This window comes from Meriones unguiculatus (assembly GCF_030254825.1).
Source record: "Meriones unguiculatus strain TT.TT164.6M chromosome Y unlocalized genomic scaffold, Bangor_MerUng_6.1 ChrY_unordered_Scaffold_25, whole genome shotgun sequence".
Lineage (NCBI taxonomy): Eukaryota > Metazoa > Chordata > Mammalia > Rodentia > Muridae > Meriones > Meriones unguiculatus.
The window spans coordinates 19,331,818-19,348,187 of NW_026843710.1; the positions used below are offsets into that span (position 1 = coordinate 19,331,818).

At 39.6% G+C, this 16,370-nt stretch overlaps 1 protein-coding gene across 1 annotated transcript; it reads right to left on the minus strand.

Annotated features, from left to right (window-relative positions):
• Positions 1-13,413: 13,413 nt before the first annotated feature.
• Positions 13,414-14,657, minus strand: LOC132651741 (igE-binding protein-like). The gene is made up of 3 exons (XM_060376831.1): positions 14,598-14,657; positions 13,843-14,484; positions 13,414-13,539 (listed from the first exon to the last, which is right to left on the minus strand). Exons 1-3 carry the CDS (start codon positions 14,655-14,657, stop codon positions 13,414-13,416), a joined length of 828 nt encoding a protein of 275 aa, XP_060232814.1.
• Positions 14,658-16,370: the final 1,713 nt, after the last annotated feature.

Sequence of the window (16,370 nt, forward strand, 5' to 3'; positions counted from 1 at the left end):
TCCAGGATGTCACCTCAGTAAGCATTCATCTTGTGGTATTCCTTCAGAAGAATGGAGAGCTTTTCATATTGAATGCTAAACAGCAGGCAGACAGGGAGACAGAGAGATACTGAGAGAGAAAGAGCTAGAGAGATAGATTCAGAAAGATAGAGACTGTGACTGACAGAAATAAAGACATAAACTGACAGAGACCAAGAGACAGAGACTTCATTCTGTCTGGTCACTTTCATTGGCATATGAACCTCAAACACAATTTCATATCATATGACTTTAATAGGAAATATATTATCTAATAAAGCCATATCTCCTAACCCTTCCCAGACATTTTCTTTCTGAGGAGTCCACATATAAAGAGATGACCTTCAAGAGGACATTGCAATTCAAATCAACAGGAAGTAGAAGAAAATTGAGGCAATTCTAAACTAAAATAACATAGTTATCCTGATAAGTTGTCATTCAATACAATGATTAAAATCCTAGCAATTTCTAAGGACTAAAGAACAGGAATGGCAATTTCCTTTGGGGAAAATGTGCAATATTTCCATAAAGGAGAATTATTCAGCTAAGAACATGACACCATGATATTTCCAGGTAAATGGTTAGAACCAGAAAAATCATCCTGGTTTAAGTAAGTAAAATGCAGAAAGATAAATATGATATCTATTCACTTATTAGGCAGTCTCTAACAGTGGGAGATAAAGATCCAGTAGGGTATCTACTGTGACCAAACCAGTCTTCTACTAGGGGGATTGTGTGGCAGATTACTGAGTTGATGGGCCTGGGCATTCTATGGAAATTTTCAAGCAACACAGGCTGTTGTAATTAAAATATTTTGCTTCCTGCCCTGAAATTATTGACTACTGCCATTTTCTTCCATCCATGCAAATGCTTCATTCCAAATCAACTGGGATTACATACAGAGACCCACACTCTCATATTATGCAGAGAGACCTTAAAATACCCAGCTCTAAATGGGATTTCCCTATTAAATTTCCTACCCTCAGTGCTCTCAGAAGCTCTCGGAGGCAAGAGTGTCATAAGTAGAGGGATTGAGGACACATTGGGAACAATGCCCTAAGAATTGGGCCACAGAGAAAGATAATGCAGCCAGCCTTGAAAAGATGGGATAAGTTAGGGTCAGATAGAAGGGGGAAGAGGACCTTACCTCTCAGGGAACTAGAGAAAGGGCCTGAGGGTAGGTGAAGGAGGGTGGGTAGGACTGGGATGAGGAGGGGACAGCAGAGGGGATGCAAAGTAAACAAATCATAATAAATACATAATAAAAACTGTGATCAAGGTGATGAAGTATAGTGCTTTTCAGGACTGATGGCTTCTTTTTGGCGGTGGTGCCAGGATGGAGCTACAATGAACTCAGTTTTCTTTAAGAGACTTGGCACTGAGATTCTTATCATGTTCCAATGAGTATATGAGATAAACTCAAACAGAATATTGCCATCAGTAAAGAAATAGAAGAAGCTGCAGCCAAACAGTTTATGGCCTTTAGAAAGGAAATGCTTAAAACACTGAATGAAAAGATAGAAACAGAGTTGAAGGAACTAAAAGAAAAACAGGAAAGTACAATCAGACAGGTGAAGGAAGTAAATAAAACAACTCAAGACCTGAAGATAGAATTGGAAAAATTAAAGAAAACACAAATGGAAGAAATAATGGAAAGGAATAATCTAGGGAAGAAAACAGGAACTACAGAGGTAAGCATAACCAACAGACTAAAAGAGATGGAAGAAAGAATCTCAGGTGTAGAAGATACAATGGAAGAAATCAATGTATCTGTCAAAGAAAATGTTAAATCCGAAAAATTCCTGACACAGACTGTCCAAGAAATGCAAGACAATATGAAAAGACAAAACCTAAGAATAATAGGTATAGAGGAAAAAGAAGACTCCCTTCTCCAAGGCCCAGAAAATATTCTCAACAAAATCATTGAAGAAAATTTCCCCAAGCTAAAGGAGAGGCCAATTAGAATACATGAGGCCTACAGAACACCCAAAAAATTTGACCAGAAAAGAAAATCCTCCCGCCACATAATAATCAAAACAGTAAGTATACAGAACAAAGAAAGAATACTAAAAGCTGCAAGGGAAAAAGGCCAAGTAACATATAATGGCAAACCCATTAGAATCACCCCTGACTTTTCAACAGAGACTATGAAAGCCAGAAGGGCCTGGATGGATATCATGCAGACCCTAAGAGAACACAGATGTCAGCCCAGGCTACTATACCCAGCAAAACTCTCAGTCCTCATAGATGGAGAAAACAAGATATTCAATGACAAAAACAAATTTCAACAATTCCTACAAACAAATCCAGCATTACAGAAGACACTGGAAGGGAAAATACAACCCAAGAAAGCTAGCTACATTCAAGAAAACACAGGAAATAAATAACCTCACTTCAGTAAAACAAAAAGCAACCAAGCACACAACCTGATGACCACAGCCAACATCAAAATCAAGAGATCTAACAGCCACTGGTCATTAATCTCTCTCAACATCAATGGACTCAACTCTCCAATAAAAAGACACAGATTAACAGAATGGATACGTAAACAAAACCCAGCAATCTGTTGCATACAAGAAACACACCTAAGACACAAAGATAGACATTACCTGAGGGTAAAGGGTTGGAAGACCACTTTCCAAGCAAACGGACCCAAGAAGCAAGCAGGAGTAGCCATTCTATTATCTGATAAAATAGACTTTCAACCAAAATTAATCAAAAGAGATGGGGAAGGACACTTCATACTTATCAAGGGAAAATTCCACCAGGAAGACATCACAATCCTGAACATCTATGCCCCAAATACAAGGGCACCCACATTTGTGAAAGAAACATTGATAAAATTTAAAGCACATATAGATCCACACACATTAATAGTGGGAGACTTCAACACCCCACTCTCAACAAAAGACAGGTCAACAAAACAGAAATCAAACAAAGAAACAATGTCTCTGACAGAGGTCATGAATCAAATGGACCTAACAGACATTTACAGAACCTTACACCCAAACACAAAAGAATTTACCTTCTTCTCAGCACCTCATGGAACCTTCTCCAAAATAGACCACATAGTGGGTCACAAAGCGAGCCTCAACAGATACAAGAAGATTGAAATAATCCCATGTGTCTTGTCTGATCACCATGGAATAAGCTGGACCTCAACAATAACAGAAATAACAAAAAGCCTACACACACATGGAAACTGAACAACTTGTTACTAAATGACAGCTGGGTCAGGGAAGAAATAAAGAAAGAAATTAAAGTCTTTCTAGAAATCAATGAAAATGAAGACACAACATACCCGAACTTGTGGGACACAATGAAAGTAGTGCTAAGAGGAAAGTTCATAGCACTAAGTGCCTTCAAGAAGAAATTCGAGACAGCTCATTCAAGCACCCTAATGGCTCACTTAAAAACCCTAGAAAAAGAAGAAGCAGACACACCAAGAAGGAGTAGACGGCTGGAAATAAACTCAGGGCTGAAATCAATCAATTGGAAACAAATAAAACAATTCAAAGAATCAATGAAACCAAGAGCTGGTTCTTTGAGAAAATCAACAAGATCGACAAACCCTTAGCCAGGCTAACTAAAAGGCAGAGAGACACCACCCAAATCAACAAAATCAGAAATGAAAAGGGGGATATAACTACAGACACTGAGGAAATCCAAACAATCATTAGGACTTACTTCAAAAGTCTATATGCCACAAAATTTGAAAATCAATTAATATATTTTTTAAAAAAAGTGTGACATGTGTAAGAATTTGAACCTGGGAGCAATGGAAAAGGAGTATAATGCATATTATATGAAATTTCCATATAATCAGTAAAAATAATATGTTGACAACTTAGACAATGACTGTGAAAATGGAGAAAAGATTCTGCTGAACAAGCAGTCCTGTCACTAACACTACTTTTAGAGGACTTGGCTGGAGCACTATTGAAGGAAACACAGCTGCTCTTGTGTCCTAGGCATATAGCATGGACCCATTTCTCAATCTTGAAGCCGCAGGTATAACTGTAAACCACAGGGCCAGGAAGGTTCCTCACTGCAGGACACAGCTTGCTTGAAGAAAATGGTGATCAGCCCTACATGCCTCAACCTGTGCATCTGAAATCACACAACCCAGAGATTGAGAGTTCCTGTCCTAGACTCTAAGTTCAGGAATATTCTCACATATTTCTTTCAAGAGGTCATTAATAAAATCACCTGGTATGACAGCAGAATGGAATTTTGACATCACAATGGTATCATGATACCACAATGGGGTTATGACTTCAATATGCTGTTATGACAGCCTTTGATATTATGACATCACAAATGAATTATGACATCACAATGCTATTATATCATAATGCTATTATGACCTCATATGGTATGATATCACAATGGGTGTTATAGTATTATGATAAAAATACAATGTAACAATGCAATTTGGACATCACAATGCTATCATAATATCACATTATTGTTTTCATATCACAATCGTATTATGACACACAGTGCTATTACAACATCAATGTGGTATAACATCACAATGGAATTTTGACTTCACAGTGGCATTATGAACTCAAAATACTATTATATCATCACAATGCTTTTATATCATTACAGTGATATCATGATAACAAAATAGTATTATGACATCACAATAGAATGACATCACAATGCTATTATAACATCACAATGCTGTTGTATCTTCATAATGATATGACATTGCAATGATGTTTTGACATCAGAATGGTATAATGGCTTCATAATGGTATGTTGTAGGTGATGCTTAATATTTACTATTGGTTTATCTTTTTTTTTCAATGCAGTTTATTCATCTGAACAATCATCTGACCCTGGGGAAAGCCAGCCCACAGCTTAAATAGCCTCTGGGTAGCCAACCCCAGCGCACCACGTGGGTAGTGCAGATAGGTCCACATACATGGAAGCAAGCCAGATCCTCAGCCTTAGCCAAATGTGGAGTTGTTCGTGACAGAGAGCACTCACCATCGGGAAGGTGGAAGGCTGAAACCAGCTCCATCTTTAAGGTGTGGCATTACACAGCTCTCTACAGTTCTAAGGCTCTAAGAGCAACAATCAATAAATGGGACCTCATGAAACTGAAAAGCTTCTGCAAAGCAAAGGACACCGTCATCAAAACAAAGCCACCTCCTACAGATTGGGAAAGAATCTTGGTTTATCTTTTTTAATGCTTGCTGTTAAACCTAAACAGCTGTATAACCAATTCATGACACAGAGACTGGGTTTATTTAGTTAACTTAAAACACAATGCTGGTCAATAGTTACTTCCTCATAGTTTCCTAATATTAGGTTTTACCCATTATACTTGCTCTTTGTGAAATCTTAGGTCTGATTCATTCTCTCCATGCTGTCCCAAGATCTTTCCTCCCTCTCTGCTCTCCAAGTTCTGCTCCCTCACCCTCTCTCCTTCCACTCATTTTGTGCACTCTAGCTCCTCCTATTGCTCAACATTGTGGCTAGTTGCTTTATTCTGGCCTGTTTGCACAAAGTTGTGGCAGGATGTTTAGAATAAGTGTCATAATGCAATATCCAGATTGAAACCAGAGAGTGAGGGGTATAAATAAGCAGTTGAATGAACAAGGGTAAGGTATATACATTTCAAACAGATTTTATAACAACAATGGTATGACAACGTCACAATGCTATGATGACTTCACAATGCTATTATGACATCACAATGGGGTTATGATCTCAATATGTTGGCATCACATAGATATTATGACATAATAATGCTATTATGACATCACCATGGTATTATTCATTCACATGCTATTATGAATTCACAATGATATTATGATATCATAATGCTATTATGACATCACAACTTTACTATTCCATCTCAATGGTATTATGTCATCACAATGGTGTCATGACATCTCAGTGCTATTATGACTTCACAATGCTATTAGAACATCTATTATGGTATGATATGGTATTAGTATGATATAACAAAGGAATTATAACATCACAATAATTATACAACAGTGCAATTATCACATCTCAATGATATCCTAACATCACATCAGCATTATCATATCATAATGGTGTTATGACATCACAATGCTGTTTAGACATCACAGTGGTATAACATCACAGTGATATTATGACATTAAAATATGATGACATCACATTGGTATGTCACCTCAATGCTATCATGACATCACAATGATTTTTATGACTTCACAATGATAGAACATCCAATGCTATTGTGATGTCACAATGTTATTATGACATCACAATTGTACTATGACATCAGAGTGCTATAATTACATCACAATGATACGATATCACAATGCTTTGTAATATCTCCATGCTTTTTTTAATGCATGATTGTGGTAACATCACTATGGAATTTGACATATCAATGACATTATGAACTGAAAATGCTATTATGACATTACAATGGTATTTTGATATCAAAATGATATTAAGACATGACAAAGCTAATATGACTTCATAAAGGTTTGAGTTCACAGTGGTATTAGGACATCACAATGATATGACATTACAATGCTAGTATGACTACACACTGCCATTATGGCATCACAAAACTATTATGATATAACAATGCATTTATTACATCACAACAGTATTACAACATGATTGTGATATGACATGACAATAGAATTTTTACATCACAATGAAATGAAAACACAATGATATTATAACATCACAAATCTATTATGACATCATAGTATTATGATTTCTCAATGCTATTATGATGCCACAATGCTACTTTGACTTAAACAAGGTATTAAATCACATAAAATCTAAATGTTATTATGATGTCCCAATGATATGACATCACAATAGTATTATGACTCACAATGATATTATGATATCTCAATGGTGTTATGATTTTACAATGCTATTATGACATTAAAATCCTATTATAACATCACAATGGTCACCAACCCTTTATCTGACAGAGGGCTAATATCCAGTATATATAAAGAACTAAAGAAATTGAAAAGCAACAAACCAAGTAATCCACTTAAAAAAATGAGGAACAGACCTAAACATAGAATTCTTGATAGAGGAATCAGAGAAACACTTAAAGAAATGCTCAACCTCATTAGCCATTAGGGAAATGTAAATCAAAACAACCCTGAGATGTCACCTTACACCCATCAGAATGGCCAAGATGAAAAACTCAAGTGATAACCCATGCTGGAGAGGTTGTGGAGAAAGGGGAACCCTCCTCCATTGCTGGTGGGAATGTAAACTGGTACAACCACTTTGGAAGTCAATCTGGCATTTTCTCAGACAATTAGGAATAGTGCTTCATCAAGACCCAGCTATACCACTGCTAGGTATATACCCAAAATTTGCTCAAGTACACAACTATATTTGTAGCAGCTTTATTTGTAATAGCCAGAACCTGGAAACAATCCAGATGTCCATCAGTGGAGTAATGGATACAAAAATTGTGGTATGTTTACACAATGGAATACTACTCAGCAATCAAAAATGAGGAAGTCATAAAATTTGCAGGCAAGTGGTGGGATCTAGAAAAGATCATTCTGAGTCAAGGATCCCAGACAAACATGATAAGTACTTGCTTATATAGACCTACAAGATATGATAAACATAATGAAATCTATACATCTAAAGAAGATAAACAAGAAAGCAGACATGGGGTAAGATGATAAATCCTCACTTAGAAGGCAAATGGGATGTGCATTGGATGCATGACAGGAGTCTACCTTAGAAGGCATCTGAAAGACTCTACCTAACAGTGGTTCAGAACAGATACTAAGACTCATAACCAAACCTTCGGCAGAAGGGGAATTAGTATGTCGTGAAAAGGACAGGAGCTCCACAAGGACCAAATGTATATGGGCACAGGAGTCTTCTCTGAGACTGACACTCCACCAAGGGCCATGTATGGATATAACCTAGAACCTTTGCTCGGATGAAGCCCGTGGTAGCTCAGTAACCAATTGTTTTCACATAGTAATGGGAACAGGGAGTACTTCTGACAGGAACTCAATGGCAGGCTCTTTGACCCTCCCCCACCCCCAAGGGAGGAGCAGTCCTGCTAGGCCACAGAGGAAGACTCTGGAGATACCTGATGAAACAGGGTGAGATGAAAGGGGAGGAGGTCCTCCCCAATCAGTGGACTTGGAAAGGGTAGGGAGGAGATGAGGGAGGGAGGGTGTGATTGGGAGGGAGTAAGGGAGCAGGATACACCTGGGATGCAAAGTTAATAAAATGTAACTAAGAATAAAAAATAAAATTAAATTAAAAATAAAGAAAAAAATAAATTAAAATCGTATTATAACATCTCAATAGTATTATAAATTCACAATGATACTATGACATCACCAAGTTACTATGACATCACAATGGTATCATGACATGGTAGTGGCATGATATCACAATGGAATTTTCAAATTACAATGATATTGTGATATCACAATGTTATTATGACATCAAAATGCTGTTATGACATCACAATGGTATTATGAGATCCCAATGCTTTTATGACATTGCAATGGTGTTTTGACATCACAAGGGCATTATGACCTAAAAAATGCTAGTACGACATCACATTGTTCATATCATATCTCAATGCTATTATGACATAACAATGGTATTATGACATCAAAATGATACATCACAAAGTTATTATTATTTCAAAATATTATCATGACATAATCATGCTCATATGACATCTCAATGTTATGACTTCACAATGATATGACATGACAATGGTATGATATCTCAAAGGTATTATTTCACAGTGCTTTTATGACCTCACAATGCTATTATGACTACACACTGCCATTATCATATGAGAATGCTCATATGAAATCAACATGCTATTAGGATATCATAGCGGTATTACGACCTGATTGTGATATGACTTCAAAATATTTTTTTGACATCCCAATGATATCATGACATCACAATGGGATTAGAACATCACAATGCTATTTATACGACACAAAATGTTATGACATAACAATCCTATTTTGAGGCCGCATGGGTATGATGACTTAAATATGGTATTAATAAATCAAAATTATATGACAACTGTTGGGAGCCGCGTGATCGTCTCGCTGGCAGAAACGCATGCAGACACAAGGATCCTCCCACAACAAAACTTTATTACAGTCAAAAGAGAAAAGAGGAGAGGAGAGAGAGAGCCCCGATGTGGCACTGTTTATATAAGCCCGGGTCGCACCTAAGTGATGTGTCAATACCCTGATTGGCTACTCAATCTTTACCCCACCTGATGACTCTGGCCCAGCGTGCTTAGCGTGCTTACGCAATTCTTGCATGCGTACTGGAGGCTGTTTAGAGGTTTGAGGGTGGAATGTCAGCACAATCTAGTGGCATCTGAGTCTCAGCTCTCCACATCCCCCTTTTGTTTTAATAAATGAAAACTGCCTTAAAGCCTATATAAGCACAGTAGAAGAGGGCCCTAAGCTCGATCAAGCGAACTCCTTCTTTGGGGAGTAAGCAATCAAGAGCTTTAGATTACTTCCTTACCCCACCAGGTGCAATGGAGACAGGTCCTCTGGGTGCAGGGGCTAAGGGAGATGATTAAAGAAGGAGGTGACACCCATTCCCGTGCAATGGAATAAAATTCCAGGGAGTACAAGGGCTGTCATTCTCCTATTTAGGTACCATAGCCGCTTAGGCAAAGGCAAACATTGAGACTTGGATCACTCATCGACTCAGTGCAATGGGTAAAACCCCTGAGGTGCATCGACTGAGTGCCACAGTCTGTTTTAATTTTTTAACATGGATAACGAAATTTTTGGGAGATGATTTTTGTTCCAAGGCTGCTAGTACTTGCGTGATTGCGACCTAGTCACGTTTGTTTTGGGTATTGAGTTTGCAGAACAACCAGAGTAAAAACACTAAGCCACGACATAGCGCTGCACCAAACATTCCAACCCCCACCCAATCTTAAAGTAAGGAAAGGCAGAAGAAACCCAGGGTAAAGCCATCTGTGGGCAATGAATCCACTCGAGTAGAATTAGTGGTCATCCTCGCCGCCCTTGACTCTTTAAGCAGTAGCAGGTGAATCCGTTGAAAGATCATCTTCAGCTGTCAGGAGCTTTTGCGTGAGGCGCTCCGGTACCCAGAATGGATTGTTTTCTTCCTGTGGGAAAACACAGACAGCTCCCCTGGATCTTATTAAGATAGGATCCAGGCCTTTCCACTGACCAGTTAAGACATCCTTCCATTTGATCATTTCCTTGGGCCTATTAGGCCCTAAGCAGTGGCGATCAGCCGCCGAATGGCCTTGACTGTCAAAATTTAAAAAATTGAGAGTGAAGAGTGCCAAGGAAACGGTCACTCGTGGCACTGAGGGCAGAGCCTCCTGGACTCCTCCATTTTGTTTTATTAAGTAGGATTTTAGGGTGCGATGAGCACGTTCAATAATACCCTGACTTTGAGGGTTATATGGGAGACTGGTTAGATGGGTTATTTCCATTTGATGACAAAACTGTCTAAATTTTTGAGAAGTATAGGCTGGCCCATTGTCAGTTTTTAGAATTTTGGGCTTTCCCCAGACACTCCATGCCTCTAGGCAATGTTGAATAACATGGGCTGCCTTTTCTCCAGTCAGGGGAGAAGCAAACATAACTCCAGAGCAAGTATCAACAGAAACATGCAAATATTGAAGTTTACCAAAAAATGAAATGTGGGTAACATCCATCTACCACACTTGTAGTGGACAGATTCCTCTGGAATTAATCCCAACATGAGGCATAGGTAAGAACTGACAACAATTTTGACATTGGGTAACAATATCTCTAGCTTCTTTTCTAGTTATGTCAAATCGATGACATAATGTCTCAGCTGTAACATGAAACCTTTTATGAAATTCCTTAGCCAATTCTAAATTTGAAAGGAGAGCAAATGCAATCATCTTTGTGGCTCGATCTGCCAGGTCGTTTCCATGGGACATGGGCCCTGGTAGACCGGAATGAGCCCTAATATGTGTAATGAAAACAGGGGATCTTCTGGTAATTAAGGCAAACTGAATCCTTTGAAAAATTTTTGCAAGCTTGCTAGATGCTTTAATTAATCCAGCAGCCTCTAAGATTTTGGTTGCATTTACCACATAAATAGAATCAGAAACAATATTTAAAGGACCTGGAATTTTTTTCAAAACTTCTAGCACTACTAAACATTCCACAATTTGAGGCGAGGTCTGATGATATTGCTTAGAAATAACTTTATTATTAACCACATAAGCTCCTATTCCTGTTTTTGACCCATCTGTATAGACTACCAGTCCATCCCGAAGTGGCTTTTGGGACGTTACATGCGGGAAGACTACCTCCTGAGTTAAAGCAAATTGCAAAATAGGATGTCTTGGGTAATGATTATCAATTAAACCACTAAAGGAGGTAACTAGCACCGCCCAAGTATCAGAGGTAGCAGTTAATACCTGAACTTGGTGAGCCGTATAAGGCACTATTAAAGACTTTGGCTCCTTCCCAAAGTATGTAATGGCTGTTTTTAACCCACGAAGTGCGAGTTGAGCGACTGCTTCCAGATACCATTCAATAATTTTTGTAGGAGAAGCATTGGGATGAACCCACAATAAGGGTCCATCTTGCCATAATACAGCAGTTGGTAAATGTTTAGTTTTAATGACACACAGGTCAAAGGTCTTAGTTTCATCTACACGTTTTAATTGGGCATCCTGTAAAGCGTTTTCTACCACTCGTAGGGCGTGGCTTGCAGCCGGTGTTAAGGCTCTGGGTGAAGAAATATGAGCATCCCCTTCCAAAATACCAAATAGGGGTTTTAATTCAGCAGAAGGAATCTTTAAAAACGGCCTAAGCCAATTTATATCACCTAATAATTTTTGAAAATCATTTAAGGTATGTAAATGATCCTTGCGAATTTCTATTTTTTGAGGAACTATTTGTTCCGGATAAATAACAGTCCCTAGAAAGGAACCTACTTCTGAAATTTGGACCTTTTCAGTGGCAATATGCAATCCCCATTGTTGCAGAGTTTTTTTGCAACAAAGGATATGCATCTTGTAAGATGGCTAACTCCTCATGGCACAAGAGAATATCATCCATATAATGAATCAGCAACAAAGAAGGAAATTGCTGTCTAACTGGTTCAAGAGCCATCTGCACATAAATTGAGACATGGTGGGGCTATTAGCCATGCCTTGAGTTAGAACTGTCCACTGATATCTTTGGTCTGGCTCATGATGATTAACAGCAGGTAGGGTAAAGGCAAATCTCTGTCTGTCTCGTGGGAACAATGGAATAGAGAAAAAACAATCCTTGATGTCTATTATTATAATCCTCCATTGCTTAGGCAGGGCTGAAAGCAGAGGCAAGCCTCGTTGCACTGTTCCAAATAATCGCATCTGTGCATTAATAGCCCTCAGGTCATGGAGAAGCCTCCACTTTCCTGATTTCTTTTTTTATAACAAAAATGGGTGTATTCCAGGGGGAAGTAGATGGTTCCAAATGACCAAGCTTTACCTGTTCTTTAACCAGCCTTGTAGCGGCTTCTAGCTTTTCAGAGGAAAGGGGCCATTGAGGAACGCATACGGCTTCCTCTGTGAGCCAAGATATGGGCATGGAACCCTCAATGGTGGTTAATAAAAACCCAGGCCTTGTTTTCCTGTATTATTTTCCTGTGAAATAGGGTGCAATCTCCCTTGTTCCTGTTTACAAAGGCCTTTTCCTTCCTTATAACCCATCCTTTTTATTATATCAATTACCTGTTCAGAGTACTCATTGGTCAATGCTAATCCTAAATCCTGCAAAATATCTCTTCCCCAGAGATTGACAGGGAGAGGAAGAACATATGGTATGAAACTTCCTGTTTGACCTTCTGGTGCTTGCCACCTCAAAGAGTGTGAACTAACTGCAGGGCTGGCCTCATATCCCAACTCTTGTAAGGAGTGGGATGATTGTGTAACAGGCCATGCCTTAGGCCACCAGGTAGAAGAAATAATGCTTTTATCAGCCCCTGTGTCCAAAATACCAGTAAAACCTTTTCCTTCTATTTGTAATTGTAAGGTAGGTCTGGTCTTAAGATCAACTACCAAATGAGCAAAATCTGTTCCTGTGGAACCGAGTCCTTTTGCGCCCCTTGGTGTTTTGGTAGATGGAAAACAGTCATGAATACTTGGGAGGAGGACTAATTGAGCAATCCTATCTCCAGGAGAAATAGAAAATATGCCTTGGGGGCAGGAACAAAGCACCTGGAGCTGTCCTGTAAAATCCTGATCTAAAATTCCAGGATGGACCATAAGTCCTTTTAAAGTGAGAGAGGAGCGACCCAAAATAAGACCAACACTTCCTTCAGGCAGGGGACCTTCAAACTCCACTGGGACAGGTTGCACCCCCATGTGTGGCATTAATAAGAATTGGGAGGTGGAACGGTGGTCCAGGCCTGCTGCTCCTCTTGTTTCTCTACAGCTGGATAAGCCCTCCTGTTGTCTGTCTGTGTTCCATTTTTTCTGGGGCCCTGAGACTTGGGGCCCTGAAATCCGTTTTTTGGAATATTTTCATTTCTCTCATCAGGGGGGGTTTCATGCTAGATAAGCTTTCCCTGAATATCTCTAATTGAACGGCATTCATTAGCCCAGTGATTGCCCTTTTTACACTTAGGGCAAAGTCCAGGAACCTTCTTTTGCACAGACACACGACAGTCTCTTTTAAAATGACCCATTTTGCCACAATTAAAACAATCTTTATTATTTTCAGAACTTGGGCAGTTATTGTTTTGTAATATGGCTGCCGCCAGGCCAGTGTTGGTAAGTGGGGCTCCGAGTCCTCGGCAAACCTTTATCCAGTCTGTCAGTCCTTTGTTCCTTCTGGGGGTAATGACTGCCTTGCATTCTGGTGAAGCATTTTCATACACCAGTTGTTCTATCATTGGCTGGACCCTTTCTGGGTCTCCAAATATCCTGCTTGCTGCATCCGTCATTCTGGCCACAAATTCTGGGAATGACTCCTGAGGACCCTGGATAATTTTTGTTAAATGGCCTTTGGTCTCACCCTTCTTTGAAAGGGCCTTCCATGCTTTAATTGCAGCAGCAGATATTTGGATATACGCTCCCCAATCATAATCTGTCTGGACATGCGGACCTTGTCCTGTTAGTAGCTCAAATGTCCAGTGTCGTTGATTGTCTTCTGCATTGACATTAGCCCTAGCTTGGGTTTGACAGGCATCATAACATAGGGCTTTCCATTCTAAATACACTCCCATATTAGGGAAGGCAGCTTTCACTACAGTCTGCCAATCATTTGGGGTCATTGCTGTAGAGCCTAGCCTCTCAAGCTGCATAATTGTGAAATTAGCATCCATCCTGTACTTATTAACTGACTCTGCCAGTTCCTTGACTAGAGGGTAATCTACAGGCACATGGACATGGCCTCCCTCCACATCTTCAAATACTGGAAAAGTCTGAAAATTTTTGTGTCTGTCTTCTGTTGAAAAGAAGGAATCAGGACAGTGCCTCCCGGTGTAGGATGGGGGGGCACTAGAGACAACTGGAGCGGCCGACTGAGAAAGCGCGCCCTTCCTGTTCCTCTTACTACTTTGCTTTTGATATAATAGTAACGGCCGCTCATCCGGATGGTATCATTTTTCCTCATAGCGGGCTGCTTCCCCCTCCAAGTCCTCTTTGCCAGACGGATATAGCTGCTCAAATTCCAGGGCGTTTTTTTCCCTTACCTCTCACTTCCGTAGCTTTAACATCCACAGAAGGGTCTTTTTTCTTAGAGAGGTCTCTATTTCTATCTATTGGGGCCCCTAATCTTTCACGTCCTGTTTCTGGCATGTTGTCTCGCATCTCCCCTACCCTTAGCCTTTTGCTAATCCCTTTCCTTTTGAGGCAGCCCTCAAGTTTGCACGAAACCAAAAGAAAGAGAACTATAGCAGCTATCACAGCAGGGATGGCCATAAGGGCTTCTGCTAGCTGAAATGAGAAATGAGATGAATCAAGATCTAACATGTCTCTCAGGACAAACCTCAACGTTGCGGTTCTGAATCCCTCTGGGCGAACGGGCGCTCTCCTCGGTACCAGTGCTGTTCCCGGGTTTCGGCACCAGATGTTGGGAGCCGTGTGATGGTCTCGCCGGCAGAAACGCACGCGGACACAAGGATCCTCCAGCAACAAAACTTTATTACAGTCACGTGATGGAAAGAGGAGAGGAGAGAGAGAGAGCCCCGATGTGGCGCTGTTTATATAAGCCCGGGTCGCACCTAAGTGATGTGTCAATACCCTGATTGGCTGCTCACTCTTTACCCCGCCTGATGACTCGGGCCCAGCATGCTTAGCGTGCTTATGCAATTCGCGCATGTGTACTGGAGGCTGTTTACAGTTTTGAGGGTGGAATGTCAGCACCATCTAGTGGCTTCTGAGTCTCAACTCTCCACAGACAACTAATTGCTATTATGACATCATGATGATATGGCATCATAATGTTATTATGACATCACAATGATATTATGATTTATCATCGGTGTTATGACTTCACAATGCTTTTATGATATTACAATTCTATTATGACATCACAATTGTATTGTAAATTCACAATGGAAACATGACATCACCATGTTATTAGGACATCACAATTATATTAGGACATGATTGTGGCATGACATCACAATGGAATTTTAAAATAACAATATATTTTGACATGACACTGCTATTATGACACTGTAATGCTGTTATGACATCACAGTGGTATTATGACATAACAGTGCTATTATAACATCACAATGGTATTTTGACATCACAATGGTATTATGGGGTAAAATGTTATGTCAGCATCACAATGCATTGATGACAACACAATTGTATTATGACTTCACAGTGCTATTATAACATCATAATGCTATTATGACATCACAAAATGATGTCATATTTCATAAGAGAATCCTTGCCATTAACCAGTGGTTACCCAGCTACCTCAGACCTCAAGAGCTCAGTTGGCACTTCTGAACAGTAAGTTCTGGAACTAACACTACATTTAGAGGGTTTGTCTGGAGGACACAGCTGTTCTTGTGTCCTAGGCCTATACATAACATAGACCCATTTTTTTGTCCTGAAAGCCCAGTTTTAATTGTAAACCCTAGAATCAGGAGGGTTCCTCACTGACAACTTATTAGGACAAATCTGCTGTTTCAGCCAGGTCAGGGAAGGGAGTCTTGATTATAGAGGGTTGGCAAAACTATTGTGGAACAGCACCAGCTGTCAAATAATACCTTGCACCTCTGTTCTTTTACTCCCACTAATCTTTCTCTGTTTCAGCAAAAACAGTTCCAGGAATTGTCTAGTTTCCTTCTCTTCTCTCTCCTTTTAA